This window comes from Haemaphysalis longicornis, unplaced genomic scaffold (assembly GCF_048455015.1).
Source record: "Haemaphysalis longicornis isolate Haplotype H1 unplaced genomic scaffold, Haemaphysalis longicornis Haplotype H1 scaffold_4, whole genome shotgun sequence".
Taxonomy (NCBI): domain Eukaryota; kingdom Metazoa; phylum Arthropoda; class Arachnida; order Ixodida; family Ixodidae; genus Haemaphysalis; species Haemaphysalis longicornis.
Window position 1 is genome coordinate 39,418,686 of NW_027526361.1, and position 22,614 is coordinate 39,441,299.

A 22,614-nucleotide genomic window follows, 5' to 3' on the forward strand; every position below is an offset into this window, starting at 1 on the left:
CTCTCTCTCTCTCTCTCTCTCTCTCTCTCTCTCTCTCTCTCTCTCTCTCTCTCTCTCTCTCTCTCTCTCTCTCTCTCTCTCTCTCTCTCTCTCTCTCTCTCTCTCTCTCTCTGTCTGTCTTTGAAGTTGGCTTTGCCTCACTATGACTTCACTTGCAGCAAAGCACCCCTCGCTGTCTTGAAAGAGATTTTCAGCGCGGATTTCGTGCCGGCGCGAAACCCTTGGACTTCTCTCACTGAGAGCTTCGTTGCAAAGTCTACGGTGCGTCTGAGGCAGATCTAGGGTGCGCATTTGCCTATCTGTATTGTTGTAACTGACATGAAACAATTTGGATCACATTCAAATAAACTTGCACTATTGGAGTGCTGCGGTTGGTATCCTTGTTCTCGCGCTTCAATTGTCCATGATAATGCGAGTCGGATCTCTCTGTTTGAGAGTTCAACGCGAACCATTCCCTTATGCGCAATTCTCCTTGAGACTTTGGCTCAGTGTTCGTTGTCCAGTATTAACACGAAAGTGTTTTATTCCAGGATTCAACAAGATTTCGCTTACGTCATATCCGTCCCAGAAGTGACGCCAGTACAACGAAGCAAGCGACCTGTAAAGGGTTCCCCGCTGCACACAGATCTTCTTGCGGAAAAGCAACCTATTAAACCAAAGAGTACGTTATACTTAGGGTTGTTCGTTTTAGGGTTTTACATTTTAACACTAAAGTGTTTTATGCCGGGATGCACCAAGATTTCACTGACGTCACATCCGCCACGGAAATGGCGCCAGTACACCTTTGCCGAAGCGACCCGCCAGCAGGACGTCGCTCGCCAAGCACACCCACAAGACAGCCGCCGACCAGAAAATCATGCTTAGCCGCAGATTTCTCTCCACATTTCACTTTCGTGTTTTACCGATTCCTATGACAGAGGAATCAACCTTTTCTTTTTCCACTTTTTGCGCTGAACAAAGCTATGGTTTACCCTTACGTACTGTCGGCCAGGAAAGAAAACGGACCATGGCGCAGGCCGCCGGAGCGGCAGCAGGCCCGCACCGCCGCGCTACTATTGTGATCCGCGCACTCCCGCCGTCATTCCGAGTCTGCTCCGAGTGACGCCAAACTTCCCCCTCGCTTTCGCGCGGGTGCTTGTCATGATTGATAAAGTTCTAGTTGAGATTTCGGTCGCTCTGCTGTTGACGTTTTCGAGGAAGGGAATCGTGCACCGCTGTAATCGAGCACAAGGCGCTCTCGCGCAGTAGCGGACGTCCGCAGGGCATTACACAGCTGCGCTGTGATCGTGAGAAGACCCGTTCGGTTTCACACCTAAGCTTTCTGTGGCTAGGGTTCAGCGCATCTCCGACTACAGAGCGATGTAGGCAAGAATCGCACGGGGGTGTTTTACCACCCTATAAAAAAATTAAAAAACCCTCTTAATGCCTTCATGATTTGATAAGACGGCGTGTTTTCCCTAAAAAATGCCTTCCAAGCAATGCATGTGTCGAAAGTTAAAGACAACCCTAAAAAGAATGGTGTAAGCTGGGGTTTTTGTACGAAGGCTTTCTCACATTAAGTGTTGCACAGTAAAGCCTGTCCATCTAGGGAGGGAGTATGACTGCAGAAGACGGCTCCAACCCTTGTTTTAATAAAACTATCCTGAAACCAATAATATGACAACTAGCCCCTAAGACGACTCTATGATTACGTCGAGTTTCATTCACTTTTCAAGTATATGTAGTTGTCAGTGAAGTTGTAAATATTGAGGAACGCCTGTCTGCTGTCAACACATGCGTTTCTGCTGGAGAGAAAGGGATAGCCGCATGTCTGTCCGCTGAAAAAAAAAGAAACTTTAGTATGTACAAGTTTCATTCAGCTAATTAACTAAGAAGCATGCTCAATCGCTAATTACAAAAAAACGTGTTTTGTTTCATGCCCTCCTTGGGCTACACCCTGGTCAATGCATATTGTCGCTCACGTTAAGGTTCGGCTCTACAGCTTCTCTGGTAACCCTTCTTCACAAAGTTGAAGGGCACTGTTTTTTTTTTTTTTACTGGCAATTTATGTTCGCCTCATGTTGCATATTAGTGTGTGTGACCTGCGTAAACCGCTGCTCTATTTTAGGCAAGGCGGCGCAATACGACGCAACGGCGGCTACAAGTGATGTGCGGTTTTTCATGCCGGAGCGATAAGTTATAGAGGCCGGAAGGTTTGCGGCGGGCTCTGCGTCTCTGTCGAAATTGATTTTGCGGCATCGTCTCCGGCAGTAGGTTTTATATTTATTACAGTGGGTCCTTTGAATACTGCTTCAATTGGCTACTACGATATGTAGTCGGTTATGAATTTGCTTTACAGGCGTACTGTCAGCAAGAGATGATTGTATAGTTGAATCAGAAATCATCAGTGATATTTGTAAAAGTTTATTCGCTGATGTAGATAACGATGGCATTCAACAACATGCAAGGGTACTCAGTGGGATGAAAAGTTGCCATCGACCTCCGCAAATGGCCATGTATTAACAGCATGCGAAAATTCCACATTATTTACCACTGTTAACTAATTATTACCACTGTTACCACTGTTAACACCACTGTTGACTAATGATGACAAGTAAATGAAACTCGGCGTAATAACAGAGTCGCCTTGGCAGATAATTTTCACTTAATTGGTTTTATAATAGCTTTAATTAAACCACAGTTGGAGCCATTTTATGCAATCATACTTCTTGCGTAGATGGATATGCTTCACTGTGCAATGTGGAAAGCATTTTTAGAAAAACCAAGCTTACACCAACCATTTTAAACTTTTAAAGTCGGCTTCACCTCTGTACACAATGCATTGCTAGGAATACCTTTTAAGGGAAGACTTTTTTTGCCATGATATACGCCGTCATATCAAAATACGAAGGCCCTAGGACATTCTTTTTTAATATATACAAAGCGGTGCCGCGCTCGCGTGCGATTCTCGTCTACATCGCACTGTAGTTGGAGATGATAGGCTGAATTCTAGCCACAGACAGATTCGCTGTAAAACACAGTGGGTCTTCGTTTTTTCACAGCGCCGCATTGTGATGCCCTGCGGGCGTGCGCTACTGCACGGCAGCGCCATGCGCTTGATTAACGGCGATGCACGATTCCCTTCGTCGCGAACGTCAGCAGCTGAGTGAACGAAGGCTGTCCTAGAAATTCATAAGCATGACAAGCATCCTCGCGAGAGTGAGGGCGAAGTTCGCAGTGACTCGGGGCCCTCTAGCCGTGAGCGCGCGAAGCGCGATAGCAGCGCCGCGGAGTGGCCCTGCTGCCGCTCCGGCTGCCTGCGCCGTGATCCGTTTACTTTTGTGGGGCCGATGGTACGTTGTACGTCAGTAATTCACTCCACCTCAACTTTCTTCAGATCGGCAAATTATTCTCGTCGGCATCTGAGGCTAACACAAAAAACCTACAGCAGACTGCTGACGTATTTCGATGCTGCGCAGGTTTTTAGAGCGAAAGCTTTTTGCGTACGCCGTGTATCGCAAGGTTATTCATCACGTCGCAATGAACTTGTGGCGCCGGAGCGCAAGTGCGGCAGGTGTGACGTCACGCCACATGATCCGCTGCGGAGAGGCGGCGCAGCTGCGCTCGCGGGTATAACAGCTTCGTCGCCGAATCTTGGTCGCTCAGTCGCTCAATCGCGCCACGGATGGCGCAGCGGTCGGGCCGTTTGTGGGTGCGCTTCAGTGCAAGCGCAACATTGCGTTCCCAGATGGGTACAAACTCGGCCCTTACTGTATGTCCGTAGCGCCATCTTCTGGTTCGCTTCGAACATTCCTTCTATTCTTTTTACAAACTGCTGAACCAACTCCGCTGTTCAGCCCAAATAACGTATACACAGAGGCAGAATCGCGAGATTTGCTCAGACGGCCTGGGTTGGAGCCCCAGATGTGCTGATATTTTTTCGAAGACCAGTAGTGTTTCTCGCTGTGAAATGTTGCTTTACATCACTTCTAGGCGTTATTTTTGTTAAAAAAAAACAATGAAGGATTCGCAGGCTAACGCGTAAGACTTGAAGGTAGTGAAGCTGGGCGCAACCTTCACGACCATCACGATAGTTTAAGTCCACGATTGCAGCCCATTTGCTTCTTCTGCGCCGCCGCAACGACCTTTACTCCAGCATTGTTGCTATAAGTGTGAGCTTCCTTCATTTTTTCTTTCTTTTTTTTTGTAAATTGTGATCATTGGACATCACCTTAGAGGGGCGTACCCTATGACATGTCTTTCTCATTCCGAGCAAGTGTTGCCATGATTACGGCGAACGCTTGAGTCTTTTCTTTTTTTGTCAATCGTGGCCAACCTTCCTAGAAACGTGTGCCGGGGACGCTGGCCGGTCGTCGCGAGGCACGCACGCACAAAGCTAGGCATTTTATTGGTTAAGTTGTAGCTGCCGGGCAGCCGCCGCGAGGCCCGCGCTCACGTGCACGCGATCGGCAATGTCCTGGTATTTTTAACTGCGGGTACAAAAAAAAATTACGATTTGCTAAACAGCTTCGCTGTTAAAAAGAGTGGCTTGGTACCTTTTGTGTCGGTTTAGCGGTGGGACCGGAATATCGGAATTTTTTATTAGCATACTGCACCGCTCCAGACGTGCCGTTATACTTAGTCTCCGTTGCGGTCGGCGATGTTGTGGATCGACGTGTCCTGCGGGGACGCCTGCACGTACACGCGCCGGGACCTTTTCAGGTGTCCAGACTTCCCAGCCAGGAATGTTTCCACCCATTTGCACTTTTGCTTTGCGCTTTTGTATGCACTACGTTGTGTACTGCACTGACTCTTTAATTCTTTCAACGAAAGTGGGCCATCTCCATTCATCTGGATAGTATCCGACCGTGATTGCCTCGTTTTATTTTGACTAGGACAAAGCTGATGACCCTAAGTACCCTGATCCTTATTAGTAGAAAGTATGGCGGTCTTCACAATGCGGTTTCCTAACTCGTGGATAAGGTAGGTATAAATTTAACAACTTTTCACTGATACATATTTGTTGAGTGTGGGGGAGGGGGGGGGGGGGTTATTTGCTTAAGGTACGCTTGCTGACTGATCTCGGGGACTCACCACCACGAGGCCGTGACGAGTCGAAACTTTTGCCGGTCAGCGCTGTCCCTCGAAGTGGAATCTGCCAGTTCTTGAAGATGTTCTCTGTACACCAAAAAGCTTTTTGTTCCGGCCAGATCGTAAAGTGCATGACGCAAGTAAAGTACGCGCCAAACTAAAGCTAACAAATGCATACCGGGATTTTAGAATCAGCAGAGTCTCATCACATCCCCCGAGTCCTTCATCACGTCAAGACGCAGAAACGTAAGGGAAGTACACCACTCCACTACGCAGCGAGAAGTCATTTTTGGATGACATTAGATGATGACCGTAATCTATGAGGCGGTGGGACGTGAAACCGTTCACTTTAGTGCGGAGTTCTTTCTTTTTATTTCCTATTCTTTTCTCTCCCCAACACTCTCTCCTCATTTTTCGTCTAAGGGTTTGAACTCAGAAAAAATGAAGTGGCGCGAAAAAAAGAGGGGGCGATAATTGCCAACCACTTAGAAGGGGCGCAGTTGTTGGAGACGGCCTTGCGAACCGGGCTGCCGAGCCGCTTCGCCGTCGGCCGGCCCACGGGTCGGGCCACGCGAGACACCTGGCAGGCAAGAGACGCCCGCCGCTCCAGCGTCAGCGGCGGCGGACCCCGACGTCAGCGGCGGCGGCCGGGGGGGCGGCGCCTGGAGCAAAGGCGGTCCGCGCGTGGGAACGGCCCCGGTTTGCACGCGGCCGCCGCTGCTGCAGTGCATCGGGCGCCAGTGGGAGCCGGCTATCGTGCGAGTGCGGCCATGCGAGGAATGGAACCGCTGAGCCGCCCGGAGCCTCCGCCGCCCAAGCACCGCGGGCTGGGCTTCTCGATCGAGGCGCTCATGAGCCCCGCCGTGCCGCCGGTGCCCAGTCTGCTGTGCATGTGGCCCGCCGCCGCCGCCGACTGGATGCGCGTGCTGCACGCGGCGCCGCACGGATTCTTCCCGGCCGCGGCGCCCCGCTCCGACCCGAGATACGAGCCGGCCACAGGTACGTCCCGTCGACAGACATACCTTACGCGTTGCGCGGGGAGCTTCGGACGCTGAGTACGCCAGGCCGTGTTGCCCAGCCACTCACCCGTCGCAAGCCGATGTACAGATAGTCTCGGTGCCATTGATTAGCTTAACTTAAAAGCGTGACCGGAACCACTTTGGCACACCGTTAAAATTGCGCGGGTGAGGGCAGGACACCATGCTGCGACCTGCTTTGCGCCGTTGCTTCTACTGGAAACCTCCGTCAAGGGCACCTGGATGATGATTCATCCACGAGCATGACTGGGGGTGCATCCGCCACGACCCTTCACTCAGTCACGCTAGCTTTAAAGCAAAAATATTTGTTGTTTTACAACCTAGAAATCAAACAGTGCTCTCTGAAGCCTGCAAATGATCATGTATACCTTGCAGAGGTTGGCATACACAAGTTGAAGTCGGGTACGTTTACTTGATTCTGTTGCGACTCGGCTGTCGACTTTCGACTTAGAGCTCGACTTTCATTGATATATATTAACCACCTTCTGACAGACATTGATTATCAAGTGCTCCGTTTACTTGAAACGGCAGTTTTGCGTTGCGCGGGATATATGAACGCAGGTTGTTTGGCAAATGTTGATGCATACTTTGTGAATTAAAATTACCGTACTAAAATACAAATACGTAGCGGCCGTCCGAAAGAAGACTGGGAGCTCATACCAAACTTACCAAACGGTTCCATAAGGTCTTACCCGCTTTTCGTCGCTTAGTTATCGTTGTCTGGTTTTTGTACACTCAGTTCTATAAGAGGACTCTCCATTTTGCTCTTCCTGGCCGGTAGCCTTCGACGCATACCATTTCAGATGCGGAATTTTGAGTCCAATATAGAATCAATAACTTGGTTTTATGTTGTTCACATCAGTCACTCTTACTCACTGCTGTCTCATGGCAGTGTCAATTGACACGTGACCGTGGTGTCGTTACACGATTTTTCAGTTTGTACGGTCAAATAATATTTGGCTGAATAATCAATTTATATTTGAACCAGGTTAATTATTTTCTTTGAAAGAGTAGCCTAAGCTATATCCAGACGTTTTCGCATGCTTTGCTTAGATCACACCAGGAAGGTAAGCCTACCCACGAAAAACGAACAACACGAACGAAAAGATGGATCCGTACCTTCCTTTATCATTTCTTCAGAATGTATGACGCATACTTTTCAGTTCAAAGAATTAGCTTCGAGGTTGACCCATAAGATCCATAGTTTTTAAAAATATTTAATACGCTGCTGTCAACTTACACAGAGCAAAGTTCTCTCTGCCTATGTTGCATACCCCTGGTGCCGGCAATTACTATGATATAATCAGATCACAAACAGGCGCTGCGTCGGCTCACTGCATGACACACAAAAGCGATATTATTGTGCGCAGAAGTATCTCCGCGCGTTTTAACTTGAACATGTTTTATATTTTCAACATTTAGTGCAGGCTGGACAAGTAAAAAATTGCCCAGGGAAAACAATTCTACGCTGGGGGATGTGTCAAAGTTTTGCACGCTGAAAATAGGTACAGATAACTTGGAATAACAAAAACACGAAGCAAAACTACAGGCACGTGAATGAAAAAGCCTATACGATTATCACAGCACCGTCAGCTCTTGGAAGGATTTTAAAAGAGTAAGCTTGTACAATCTGAACGTACAGGCACCCTTCGAGTGCAGTATTCTGAGCCCAGAAATAAGAGAAAAAAATTCAGCAGGTGCAAGGGGTAAAGTTAATGGCAATTCTGGTTAAAAATATAATTTAGGTAAAAGAAGGAAGCGAGAACGCTTTTGACCTCCTGTGAGATTCCTCAGGGATGCCTTGGTTAAAGATTGAAACGACGACGGCTGTTTACATGCCTAATTTTAAATTTTTATTTCTAACGGGCTTTGTTACATTATTAAAAAACGAAAAAAAAAAATAGTAGTCGCAAATATTGCCACTTTTCGCGTCGGGCTGTTTCAACCCTGTGTTATTTCAGCGCGTGTCGCCGTTAGGTGGGATGGCCAAGGGGGACAAATAGTTTTCATTGATAGTTAGCGGATATAAATATCGGTCCTCACGTATACGCACACCCAAAAACGAGACCCAAGTTTCAGAATTTGGGTGATGTTCCGCTAAATTTGTCTTGTCGAGAATTCACGTTTACGCGTACCATGCTACGCAACTAATTAAACTACCAACGCATGGTACTTAATCTAGGTGAATGCCATGATGTTGGAGGCTTCGGCATCACAGAATCGATTGTATTGCCCCTTTTTCGATGTCCCAATAAGAAATATTATTTCAAGTATACTCAATGAGTTGTCGTTTGAAAGACGGGGAAATGTTTCCGGATTTTTGTGAAGTATGCAACGTTCCCACATTGAGTTCTGAATGTAAACTATGACAAATTGGTTTATGAATACAAAGCAGCTCACGCGGCATTGAATGTGACGGTTGCAAGACTGTTATAAATGTTAAATCGTTAGCGTGAAATTGTATACTCCCCATGATTACTGCTTACCGTTAGCTGCTGAATGTATTTTGCGTTTTAGTACCAAAAAGTGAATATTTCTTCCAGCAGCCAGAAAATTACAGCTGAGAAAGACTCCGAGAACTCACGGCAGTTATCATACTCACATAACTACATTGATGTACAAAGCATTCTGGTGCTCTGAGCAGGAATATTATTTGCCCGCAGTGAAGCATCGTGCGTGTTCTATGAGTTTTTACGTGAATTGGTCTTTCTCAAAAGCTTTAGTTTATCGGTTACACAACGTACCTTCTTCTTTTTATTCCTCATCCTCTATCTGTTTTGTCATGCATGAAACACAGCTTCTCTAGTTATTGATTCGCTTCAGAGTTTGCGGCCATGTCATTAGGGAAAACAATCCACCGAGCAGCCCTGTCGTTCAAAGGAAAGGAATCAAACAAAGGAAAACTGACTGCAGCTCTTCGCTTCCTCTTTTGGGGGCCGTGCATGCATACAACCTTGTACTTCCATTTATAACCGGCAAATGTTCAGAGGAAACTATGCTATATATGGCCTCAAGAATGTACTAAAGCCTATGCTTGTCTCTTTCCTTCCAGTGAAAAAACAGAACTCTTAATGCATAAAAGCAGCTTTTGCGACCCCTGGTAACAGCATCAACACAGTCCAAGACGGACTGTGCGCGGTACAATAGCTCCCTGCGGTCCGCGCTTTGAACGCCTCTAAATTAATGCTTCCGACGAACTTGAAGGCGAGCGAATCGTAAATTATCAGGGATGCTCAGTAAGGCCTTGCAGCGTAGTCTCTCAAACAATGCGCAGCCCTTGGACAACGACAAACGCTGACCTTCACTCCCATTATGTTCGTCCTCTTACGCGTCAAACAAAAGTCCCCTACAGACTCAGTGTTGCGTATTGAACACAGGGAGTCCTTGAAATCTTGACTTTTCTCATAATTAATCCTCCTTTCAATATTATTAATGGGACATTTCAATTATTACAAGGATAATAGACAGCTCGGAAGTGCCAAGGGACCAGAAAAAGTAGGAGACCAGAAACTTGGGAGGGGTGAATAAAAGAGGGGCAAGAGGGGAAGCTTTCGGGATGCCAACATGAAAAAGATACAAAGCCTGGAAAAAGGGGTGGTGTCTATGTCACTAAATGATGAGCTTACTCAAATACGCTGGACTCAATCACATCAAAGGGGAAGTCGCATGCAACGATACTGCATGTTTATTGTTCAAGAAAATCTCTATAATACTGCAATGACCATTAACAGAATTCCAATTTGTAAGTAAACGCCGACGCTATTCGTCGCGTCGGAGATGTTAAACGTGCTCAGTAACATCCCTACGTTGGTACGTTTTCTCATTTGACCTCAACTAAAGACACGGCCAGCTGCATAGCCGCAGGTCGAACGCATGATGTCCTGCACGTATTAGAAAAATGCTTTGGTCAAAATTGACGAGATTAATAAAATATATCTATAAAACATAGCACCACGATCATAATGTGACTGGTGAAAACGTTGACAACATGTGTAAAAGCCCGTGCACAAGATACTTTTTTTATGTTTTTAGGGCAAAATCCGGTAGCAAAGGAGAGGGAATGTGAGAGGACAAACACACAAGTAAAAATTTGAAAAATAACCACTAAAGAAGGAACAGCGTTAGGTATGTTTTATGTATACAGGGGGCCTGTTAACAAAAGCATGCTAGTGGGGTGCTATATCGGGACGAACATTTACCGATACGAGTTTATGAGGAATTGTAAACTAAGTTGAAATTAGTTGACGACATGTTCTTGACATGTGATCTCGGAGCTTATACTTAAAAACTTATTAGTGAGCTCGAGCATAAATGCGAGAGGATCAAAATACCTGTAAAACGGAGCATTGGTATCGCATTAGGGAAAAGTGAATCGGTATAATTATCTTGGACTATTACATCGAGGAAACCAAATCACCACGCAGCAGCATGTATCAAGCGGCAAGAAGACGAAGCCCTTCGAGTACGCGGAGCGGAAACAAAGCGTCTAACACGTTCGATTGAAAATTAATGCTTTCGCATTCAGAGCTATTCAGAAGTACTTACGTGTCCCCGGGATGTACCCAGACCGTGGTTCATTTGCGATGACACTACCCCTGTGGTCTTAGTTGGTAATTTAAATGTGGATGTGCCAGGATCAAAAATGGAGTATTTAACGCGTTTCGTATTGGAGACATTTGGCCTTAGCGACCATCCAGCGGCGTACGTGCGTCGAATGCGTCTGGCGTTGCGATTATGCCGATCAGCGGACATCGTAACGACAACAGAGCCATAATGACCATCGTTAGTGATGATGAGTGATGCAACAAAGTTTACAACCCGTATTCTTACCGCGAGGTTAACAGCTCCGCTGGTCATCCAGTTTAGCAGGGTGGAATGGCTTTGAAGTTTATTGTTTTTATAGGTAAGTGACCTTTGTCGATCGCCATTCAGATTAGGAGTGTCCCCGAGTCACGTAGGCACAGCGAGACTCCGACCATGCTAAGTGATCACTGAACGGCGGAGCGAGAGACGCCAGCGATTTCGGCATCTTCTGCTGCGAGTCGCAGTGCATTCTCAGGCGCAGCATCGCCCACAACGGCAGAGAACGTGGGGGGAGAATATGTGGAGCCTCACACGATAAGACAGCACGGAAAATTCAGAAATCCTCCCTCCCGTCTTCGCCCTGCATCTAGAAAAGGTACCCAGATCAGCTGAAAGAGCCAAGAAACAAAAAAGAACGAAAAAGGTGCTTGGGCTCCACGCTGAAAAAGGATTGCACCATATATGTTAGGGGGAAGGAATGGAAGAGATCCATCCCAAGTTTTAAAAAATATATACGTATGTGGTTAGATAAAAATACAATGAATCGTGAAATGGGAAGGTATTTCGATGACAATTGGCACGTATCTATGTTTACATGCGTATGCCGTCCTTGCAACTCCTTCAGTCTCCGAATATAGGACGCGTTTTAATTCAAGAGTGAAATGTTTATAATCAAATATTTTAGCTGAATGCTTCTCAACCCAAAATTTCAAAGCTGGTGGATGTCACCAACTCCATCAAAACAATTGAACTCCCAATTGGGCCTTATTTTGTATGTAGCCTATAGAATATAGAACCTAAATTTCGCTTTGGGTTACAAGTGCGTGACATTGCATGGAGCCAAGGGGTCATGTCATGGTTGGAGACGCAAGTTCGCATGAAATTTTCATGGGCGTGAAAAAAACAAGAGGTTTTTCTTCGTATTTTTTCCAGAAAAATATTAAGCGTTGAAAAAAGACAATTCCGCACAGATTCGTAAAAAAACTCAAAATACTTATAAAGTCGTAAGCTTTTGATGTCTCATCAAACGCGAAAAGGGACCGTAGTTGCTGGCGACTACAAAAAAAAAAAAATTACGGCCGCTGTAAAAATAAAAGAAGTAGATAAAATAGGTTAATGAAATATACATAAAAACTCACTTGCGTTCGAATCGGGTTTGAAACCGGGCCGCCAGAGCCGCAGCCAAGTGTTTTACTGCAGTGCTAACCCGGTACTGTGCTAGGATGGAACAAGAATTGTCCGGATGCCTACAGCGTGACATGGGAACGTGACGGCATCGCAAACACAATGAAGCAGTGAAAACGTCTTCGATAACTGCTGGCTTTCGTCTTCAAATCACTTAAAAGGCTTAAGTGCCCGATGATTTTTTTTCATTGACCCTGAAAAGTATGTAATTGTTACGTGCTGCATCACAAAATCGCAGCAGAGCTTCCGCTCTCAAATTCTGCGCACGATTTCGCGTCAAGGCATTCGTTTCAGAAATCGTTTCCCTCACTGCAGACTGGTCGCATCGCAACGAATTTCCCCGGAGTAGCTGTGTTTTTTTTATATTATCCTAGGTGAAAAAAAAAAAGAAAAATACGTGTTTTTTTTATGAAGTTTTTTTTTTTTCGTTTTTCTCAACCACCCACATCGCTACTTATGATGCGATGTGATAGCGTCGACATTCTTGCATGAGCACTGGTGTTGGATGGCGTTGTGGATGTTGTGTTCAGGCGCAGGTGGTGCAGCACATCTTCATTCCGTTTAGCGATATATCCCAGGAAGCGTAACCTAAGCAGGAAGGCTTTGGCATCTTCCTAAGGGCTTGCATAAACAAACTGAAGTTTGCCTGTTTTAGGATTATGGACGACCTTTTTATTAAAAGAAATTCACGAGGTGAACCGCCCATCCCACTTACGTGACAAAGGTCCTGACTATCGGCCCACCAGGAGGTCTGTTGAAGTAGTACTACGAAAAGTACCGATTTCCGCGGCAAGGGTCGCGGAAAATATCTTGTGAGTGTGCTTGTATAAAGCATGTTGTCGGAAATGACAACATGTTTGGGGCCTGGGTACTCAGCTTTAGGATGTAAATTACTCAACGCCCTTTCTTCCTGAAATACACAAACGCCGACATGCGCGACGACAAAGCTTCCGCAAACATGCAATCCTGTTTGCTATGTCATACAGTACCACACTTTAGTTTAAATGATACATTGGGTTCCTGCAGCTGGTTTGAACCGTGCGTCATCGTCGAATTTTCCCAAAGACATTCCAGCTCCTTATTTTGACTGCGCAACAGTATATTTGAGGTGTTATCCTCAAATATGATATGACGAAGGCAAGTACTGAAACGTCCCCGGTAAACCGGAGTGTTGTGGCAAGTGGCGTCTGTTGCTTTGGGCGCTTGACACGGACAGAGAACAATGGGCCGTAGCCCAGCCTGTTCTTGGCCGTACAAGTGTACCATGCATGACAAGGTGCCTGATCAGCTACCCTCACGCGATAAAGGGATTGAACGAAATACTCAGAAAATATGGTATGCCAGTGGCCGGGCTCTCATTCTCTAAAATCTGAGGTGCGAGGAAGCACAGCCCATTAATTGGTGCTTTAAGATGAAGAATAAGAGATTTTGACTATGCACTGTGTAGCCTGCACTGTGTAGCCTCTATGTAGCCTGCACGTAGCGGCAAGTCAAAGTAACGTGCGAGGCTGCACTCGCGAGTGCCATCTCTCTCTGTCTCTCTCTCAGTAAACTTAAAGAGAGACACGCACAAATTTCGCCGAATAATCTGGCGAGTGCGTGCACGTGTTCCGAACACAGGAAACACATGTCACACACGATTTGAGTGCCGCGAATCGATCGAAGCGATTCCGAAAACAAGTAAGCCTGACTCGGGTGAAACAAACACGAAACCGCGACTGCTCCCACCTCTCACGCGCACGCGAGAAATAACGCCGCGAATCGAACTCGAATTACCGTACATGTGTATATATACTTCTCGCCGAACGCCTTCTCTATTTCCACAGCTTGTTAAAAATCGTTCCGCGATCACGTCTTAGCGATATATCGTGTCCTGCAGTCTCGAATTCACGCGTGCAAGCCATGCAGAGGCGGTAATAATTGCGGATAATTGATGCTGAACGCCGGCGCGTGGATACAAGCTTCCGCCTCATGCGCGCCTATGCATACACATTTCCCGCGAATCGTGATTTCGCGGTCGTTCGGTGGCCATGCAGCTTTAATTGGACGGAATAATTGCCAGTAATGCTGCGTGATCGGGTGCCGCACGGATAAGCGTGGCCGGGCTATATCTAATCACTGAAGGGGGAAGGGAAGATAACGCGAAAGTGACTGGAGATTTGAGGTCGTGGATATATAGAAACTTAGGCGACTGCAGCATGGTAAAATGCCCGCGCATGTATGGTGCGAGCTCGCGCGCGTATGCGGGTAATCGATGTATTATACCGGTTAGTGAGCTACGTACGGAGCGAAAAACAACAATTGCTACTCGCGAGCGCACGGTGTTTGTGTTTATATGCGTGCGGTTATGGCAGTTCCCCGAAGCGTAATAGTGGGCGTGCCTCACGAACGACAATGATAAATGGACGTGCGTATATCGTTAACAAACAAATCAAACAAGCAAATTACAAATGACAAAGTTTCGGATGATGTACTGTTATAAAAGAGTCATCCCGTACTTGAATGGTCCCCTGCCAGCACAGGAAAATTCGTGCGCCAGAGTTATCTTCACGTTTTAGGTTTACAGCTGGTCACTTTTACAGGGTATCGCACCTTTGGAACAGTTAAAGGAGCCATGAAGACAAAATACAAGTTGGGTTTATTAGAAAGACTGCTTAGTCCCGATAACAATGACACCAATCATCGCAATCTTCGAACAAATAACGGATATATTAAAGAAAACGTGTGAAGCAGTGGCGACCCCCTAGCCAATTTCCCGCAACTTTTCTGTGACGTCACGGAACCTTGTTTGTGCGATTGGCGGCCGCCTAACTGACCTGTCGCGACGACACATGACTGGACGTCTGTATTGGGGCCTCTAGTTCCATTTCACCGCATCACTTGAATGCTAACGTGCAGTTAACGCACTGAAAATTATGTTTTATTGTTGGCCCGTATGACGTCATTCTTGCTCATAACACGTCACTGTGGCGCCAAATTTGAAAGTTTCTAAATACTTCTTGCTTTTTTTTGTCAAAAAAAAAACACCTTTTGTGGCTGTAATGGAGCTGAGTGAGATACTGAATCATAGTTCTTTCAAATTAAACAAAGTTGTATTTTCTCTTCATGGCTCCTTTAACGATAACAAGCGACGAGGGCGTAGCTCTTGTTGTTTGGTGAGGGCCCAGTACACGTGAGCCTTCCGGCGCGATAAATTTCTGTATTGGAGGCTGTTTTGACGATGAGGTTGATTGATTATGAAGTTTAACGCGCCGACGCTACACAGGCGACGAGGCGCGGCGTAGTGGAGGGCTCCGGAATAATTTTGACCACGCGGGGGCCATTAACACTGGCCGAAATCTGGAACACTCGGGCGTTTTCGCTTTTCACCTACACCAGAAAAGCGGCCTCCGCTTCCGGTAATCGAACCCGCGTCCTTAGGCTCAACAGCCCAGCGCCTTAGCAACTAATAAGTTCGGGGTACGCATATTGCATAGCGCGCGTGCGCAATCGCCTTTACACAGAACGCATAGAATGGACGCGCATGGCCAGACCGCAAGCGATTCGTTCTGGTTAATAATGAAGCTATACAAAAAAAATGAACGGAGAGAGAGGATACATTAAGGGAGGGGACGTAAGAGCGGGCGGACCCCTCTGCAGACGCGCATGGCCATCAGATATATAGTGCTTCACAAATAAAGCGAGCGGTTGATGGCAAGCCTATGTGTTTGAGCGGTATACCGAATTGTTCGATTTGAAAACGAGGATAGTCGAATACAACGCACGAGGCGAAGCTGCTAGAGCTGATGGGAGCATCCAACGCGACGAGCCGCAAGCTGCTTATTCCCAGGTTTGCTCGCGTGCGCCGACTCATTAAAAGGTGTCGCATTCAACTAGGTCATTAACTGCGCCGCCGTGCCCGAGGGGCTGACTATGCACGGCGGCGAAACGTTCGCGGGACAGGTTGGTTGTCGCTTTCGTAATGATTTCAGCGGACTTGCACTCTCGTGCATTATCGGAGTATGGGAGTATGGCAGTACTCGAAGTGAATGACGTGACACTATGTGATGAACGCAAACAGAGGCGAGTTTGAGAGGCGTGAAGAAAAGGCGTATGCTAGTTTAATTATGATCGCTATAGAATGACGCATTACACGTGACAGTTTTGGGCACGAAGCGTCGTGGTATACTGGAGAACGGTGTTGCTGCCTCCTCGACTTGCTGAGTGCCGTTTCTTGCGCTGTTCTTGTTCGGTGAAGCGCGTACCTGTTTTCGTTGGCAACCACGATGGGTGACGCGTGCAAGGCTAAAAAATGGCGAGGAATACAGGCCAGCAATTTATTCGTGATTTTTTCACGGCAACCAAAATAAAAGCAACTCTACCCCCACGGTTTCATCCCCGCGGGCAAAAAACGATCTGCGAGGGCAAAGACGCCAAGGCCTAAAACGTTGAGCGCATGTTTCAGGGTAATCAGGCATACATCATAGAGCTCAGAATTCTTTAGGGAAACCACAAAACAAGCATGGACACCGTTTTATGAATGATAAGGCGCCTGTGACCAATCAGACCACCCCCTCCCCCCCATTTGTTTCTGGTAAAGATTATGTTTGCAGATTACCTTTGAAGGCTAGGCAGGACTGCTGTCACCAAATTCAGCAGTTCTTGGTCATGACGCCGAACGCATGCGTCAGGCTATGCAGGACCCAGCATTTGCCGCCAGAGAAGCCGAGCGTAGTGTCAGTAGATAAGGTATTAGTACCGCCACTGAAGCACGCAAGTCAGCAACAGCGGCCATTTGGGCGTTTATCAGTGTTGCGAGATTGCCGCATCTAGGGCCTCGCCGTTAACTTTGACCGAGTCGTTTGTTAAGAAGTCTACCGAAGATGCGGCAAAACGGAACCTTTGACCCACTTGTGCGGCTAAAATGCTTTTGCACGAGTTATCTTAGATTCGCATACGGAACGACGTTAGTCGCGTGCAGCCGCAGAGCAAGGAGGACAAGCTAAGCCTATCAGAGTTGACCGATTAAAACGTATAGGCAACAAAATGGCGGCGCCCATGAACCGGCGCAGTGTAAACAAATGTCACGTAATGCGAACTGACCAATGATCATGGCGACGGCACGGAACAATAGGAGAAAAGAGTGCCGATTCTCTGTACCCTGATCTAGTGACACTAGCCCGCCGAGACGACGAGAAAGATTTCATACCTTCCTCCATCACCATTTGTAGTGGTTTACAACAGCTGTGCTGGACATCCACTTTCGCAGGGCTCAATGGCGACCAATTTTCTTCGCCTCGATATTCAGAATCTCGTTTCTTCTGTGCTGCATAATCGATGTCCAAGCCGCTCCGTAAGCAGGCACAAAATGTTCACATAGATCGAACGCTCTTTATAAATGATATTCGAGAAATGTTTGTGAGCTTCAGGGCCAGCGAACAGCCTTTACTCATTTGTTATACAAAACGAACAGAGTTCTTGCCACGAAGTGAGCCCGTATTTCGCTTTAGCGTGCTTTGTCTCGATGCTGCCGTCATAGTTTATATGATTATTTTCTTACCAATGCAAAAACTTATGTGCCCCATCAGGCAAAAACCCCGGAGTTTTGAGCTGCGGATGGTGCCAAAAACCTGCGCGCCGTAATCCAACTAAAAAAAGAAAGATTGCAGGGACGAGAGAGAATAAACTTGAATTAATTCAAGGAAATGCTTCAGAGAGGCGTTCTCAATCCAGGATGCCTTGAGCTCGGGCCACGTCGACAGCCCTTTCGATCAAGCGCAGCTGATCTTCGAGGCCGAAGCTGGCCAAGGCTGTCTCCCAAAGCTCTATGAAATTCAAGGTGGAGATTGGGGAAGGGGGGGGGGGGGGGGGTCTAGGGTAGATTTGTCGCAGCCGCCCTATATGTGTATAGGGGTACCAGGCTCTGCACAGAAGCGGCAAATTGAAGAAAAGTGTGCCCGGTCAAAGACGTGAAGTCTGGTACGTCCCTTTCTTGGTCCCTCGGTAGCGATTTGTGCGGGGAAGAGTAGGTTTTACGCGACAGAATCCAGCCCAAGGGCCCGCAATGACATTGGTATTTTAAATATGAACGAAAGGCCTCCCCCAGCGCCCACTATCGTATACGTGTTGCGGGGCAACGCGGTTTCTTGCTCGCGCGACATTCTTTTCCTCTATGACCTAGATTGAGATGCTTCACAATCGGACAAAATGGCGCTGCGTAGTAACGTTCTTTCTGGGTTCTTATCCACGAACTTCACACACCCGAATCTTCGCGAATCTTCGAGGGGAGGTAACATAGGCCCACGCGTAAAAAAGGCCTTGTTACTCGTACAACTTCTTGTTGTGTATATGCACGAGTGTAACTGCGGTTTTTTCTATATAGGAAACGGGAGTTTAGAGAGTAAGTAACGCATATGTACATGGGTGCTGTTCCCAATCGTGAAAAAATAACCGGGAACACTCGTTACAGCGAAATCGCTTTATTCGAAATATCGCCTTATTCGAAGTGTTTCGCTACCCCCCCCCCCCCCCCCTTTAGTGTATAGAGAGTATACATCATACGCGCTTTTAACTATATCTTATAGCGAAGGCAGTGTTCTGTTCCGCGGGCTTCGTTATAACGAGGGTTTTTTAGTGTATAAAGCCAAACTGGTGGGCCTCAATTCTCGCATCACTCCTCTTTTGCAGTTGAGTGCAGTGCACATGTAAAGAATGGGATGCATAGATATATGTTTTACTGGGTGTTGTTAGCAGCCAGTGAAGAAATAAGAAGATTAGAAAATTTTCTGCACGATGCATGCTTCATGCACTAACGCTACGTTGTTTCCAAAAGTTTAATATGAGCTTTAGCGTGAAAAGAACGGAACATTTGGAATGCACGGGCTGTTGTCCCTTTAATATTGTCCGTCTTGAGGAGCGTGGTACTATTATAGTTATTAGGCGTTCGTCAACGGTTGCTGCACGTTGTTAACCACGAGGCTGCTTGTTGTGAATGGCTGTGGCGTTTTAGCTCCCTGCCGTGAGAAGGGAGTAGGGTTCGCTGCATGCCTTTGGTGGCAGACTCAACGGGTAACATGATTAGCTTTATTTTATCGAGCTCGCGTATCACGCCACTTCGTTGAGGTTACCAGCAAGGGGACACCTTCCGTTAAATTAGTGCTTAGAGTCAATCTCTAAAAATTTCCAAAGCACAGAATGATATCGAGTTGGCTCATCCAATATGTTGTGAAGGAGAGTCGCGCAGGATGACGGGCAGGGACTTGCATCTTAAGGCAAGGATAATCGCGCCTATACCCCCTGTTTCATAGGACATGAACCTTTGCGACGGTTGGTCATGGAGTGTGACTTGGCGCTTGCAGTTTTTTAAAGGCGCTGCTCAGGCGGAAGATTTGCCGGAGCGCCCTTGTAAGACTTGGTCCAGCCTTGCTTTACGCATGTTAGACACGGTAAACATGGTACTGCGTGTACGCGCGGCTCAGTGCATGCGTAATGACCTGTGTGCTTGCTATCTATCGAGGCAGTATTCATCACATAATCTCCTCTAAGCCTTCGGATGACTTGGGTACCATTATTTCCACCGCTTACTGCTCGCAGGTTCTAAAGGGTACACTTTCTCCCTCCACTGCGCACAGAACCACGAAACACGTCTTATCAGTGCTCGAAATAAGCCGTTCCGTCGACTCGGTAGCCGAGGGAAGCACGGCAATATATCTCAGGATCTCCGGTTCTCTCGACAACGACGTCTTCATCAAACATAGCTGCAGGACCGCGTTATATTGTTATTGTTTTTCAATTGGCCGCATGCGTAGGGGTCCGCTGCGTGCGTTCACGGGGAGGTACGCGGAGCGTGGAATTCATTGGCTGCCGGTGAGCCCGGGCCCACGCCTTCCGGCAACGGACGCCTCTCGCGAGCCGGCTGGTTCCGGCGTTGCGTGTCGCGCCGAGGCGGCTACGACACGGTCGGCTGCGCCGTCGACCGTGGGACACGCCAGGCACGGCCGCTAATGGACTCCGCCGTTGCCGCGCATAGCCATGTTTTTCAGCGGGGGGGAAGAACCCTCCGTCGCAGTGGTGGTGCGCCTCTTCCAAAGTCGACAATCGCCCGACGCACGCCAGCCCTTCAGGGATGGGAGGGGAGAGGGTAGAAGAGATGGAGTGTTGTAGAGGAGGAGGAGGAGGACTTGCCTTCATTAGGGACGCTTTCGCTCGTGCATGGAGAGTAGTGTTTGCAGGCTGGTTCTCCCGCAGTTTTTTTTTTTTTATTACGTGAGTTTGAAAATGTTGCTTTGTAAAAAAGGTACCGAGAGAGGGGTAAGGCCTCTTTCTAGTCTTCGTCCCATTCTTCCGTGCCTTCTCGGACTTCTTCGTGTGCGGTGAACCAGCCACTTAGGTATGAGCGGCCACCACCGGTGTGCCTCCTTTAACTCACGTCACGTGATGTTGGCCACCAAGCAGCGGCGATTCAGGTCCAGCGAACCGACCCGTCCCCTCCTCGCGCCTATTATGCGAGGCTAACCAGGCAGCGCGAAAACATGCCGCCTCTCTCAGAATTATGCTAATCTGCTTCCTGCGGAGAGATTGCAAGTTCATTTTTTAAACCCTTCAAGTGGGCCCAAATGTGGGCCTAAATTACGCTTAAGCGCTCCCATTACTGCACTGGTTGTCGTTTAGTGTTGGCGCAGCTGTTTAACGCTACTGTTGAAAATGGTAGCAAGTACAACCAGTATTACTCTGCTACTAATCGGTGAAAAACTACGGGAACTACCACAGGTATTGTTACTGCTACAGTTACTGTTCCGCGATTAACGTTTAGTGTTAGTACAGCCAGTAACGCTACTACTGGAACCATAAGAAATGCTGCAACTGTTGTTACTGCAACTGTTGCTGCTACTGCAGTGCTGCTCTTAATATGATTGCGCCTAATACTGCTCAGGAGCCATCAAGAATTTGATGTCTTATGTTGGCTGTAATGGGGGTATTATTTTATACACGGAGAGACGGGGAAGCAAGAGGAAGGAAAATAAGCAGAGAAAGAGAAAAATGCAGTCTGTCATTCCCAACTGGAACCACCTAAAGTCTGCATAGTCGGCTTTTTCGAAAGACGCAACGGCAGACAGCTGGAGACACGCTACCAGGTGCATTCTACGTCCTGAGATATAGTAAGTGTGTTTGTGAACACAATTGTTCAATGAAATGAATGAACTGATGAAGGTAATATAAACACGCATCGTTACGGGCCTGGTATCGCAGAAAATACGGCTCAATGAAACTTTTGGGGTCGTAAGGATACTCGCCAACAGATGGCGAACGAGCAGGGACGGAAAGTTTTCACCGCTCGAAAAGTTTTCTTTCGATGCTAACGGGGCCAGGCTTAAAGGAGAAGCTTAAGCGTCTCCAAACATTTTGAGTAGAACTGAAGACAACAGCATGAAGGTGAAAAGGAAGGGAAATGTGCTCTTGGTTGGCGCCTTTTCGTGGTTAGGGCCTTTATTACGCCCCTGTGAACCTATCCGGAAAAATGGTTGAAGCCCAATATGTTACTCTAAATGTCAATGCAACAAATAGTGTTACCAGCGAAGCTGGTAATAACGGCAACGTCGTGACTTTGCTCGAGCCTGCTTAAGGGAAGTGTCTCTTGTTATGAGCCTGTCGCCACGGGTTTGTCAGCTTCCGCCAAGGATGCGGAAATACGGCACTCTTGCGAGGGACAGTAAAAATTTTGCAATAAAATCACCTTCAAGAATGTCACACCAACACCTGTCATAACAGAGTTAAAATCAAAGTTTTTTTTTTTTTCATGTATGAGGCAGATTTTTTGTATACCTATAAATTACACGAATGCAACAACCTTAGGAAGTCAGCACTAAAAGCTAATTCATCTCTACTCAAGAGTAACTTGTAGGTCAGACCTTTAGTCCTTCTTTTCTCGCTACTTTTATCATTTTTCAATCTTCCATGTGATAGATTTCATTCATTCATTCATTCATTCATTCATTCATTCATTCATTCATTCATTCATTCATTCATTCATTCATTCATTCAATTCGCAACGTGTTTTTTTGCATTGCCTGACACCCTGTCAGATTGAGGGCAAGGCGAGAGGATATTATCTGTTGATATGACGAAGTTTCAGTTCTTCATGCCCGTTCTTAGCTGAAGCGCTACTCCTCGCCTGCTGTAAATTGTTATAGGTCGAATGAAAGCTGAATACTCGTAACAATATAACAGAAAGCTAAATGTCGATGCAAAAGCCCACGCAAACGCCGAAGAGAAGGCATTAACAACTTCTCAAAGTAATTAAACCATGTATTCAAAATTCCGGGCCACTCCACTGTGAATGAGGATGACCACCAGAGCTGTTTGGGTGTTACTGGTTGGCCACAAACTCCATCTCGATTCGTGCTGTCACGTAGGGGAAGCGTTCAAGGGATTGTAGCCACGCCGAAGTCTTGTGTTTTGCACCTCGCGGTATGGGGAATCCTGGCGGGCGTTACACTTAGTCTTGGTATCCGAGCCCCGATCGTCGTGTGTGGTCTCCTTT

General features: G+C 47.1%; 1 protein-coding gene across 1 annotated transcript in view; it reads left to right on the plus strand.

The window, feature by feature from the left end:
• The first annotated feature begins 5,675 nt into the window (after positions 1–5,675).
• LOC144180312 (uncharacterized) overlaps positions 5,676–22,614 on the plus strand; it is a 43,631-nt gene continuing 26,692 nt past the window's right edge. Inside the window, exon 1 of the mRNA XM_077708682.1 lies at positions 5,676–6,069. Coding sequence (XP_077564808.1) covers positions 5,841–6,069 — 229 coding nt within the window. The 5' untranslated portion in view covers positions 5,676–5,840. The remainder of the gene's footprint in view (positions 6,070–22,614) is intronic.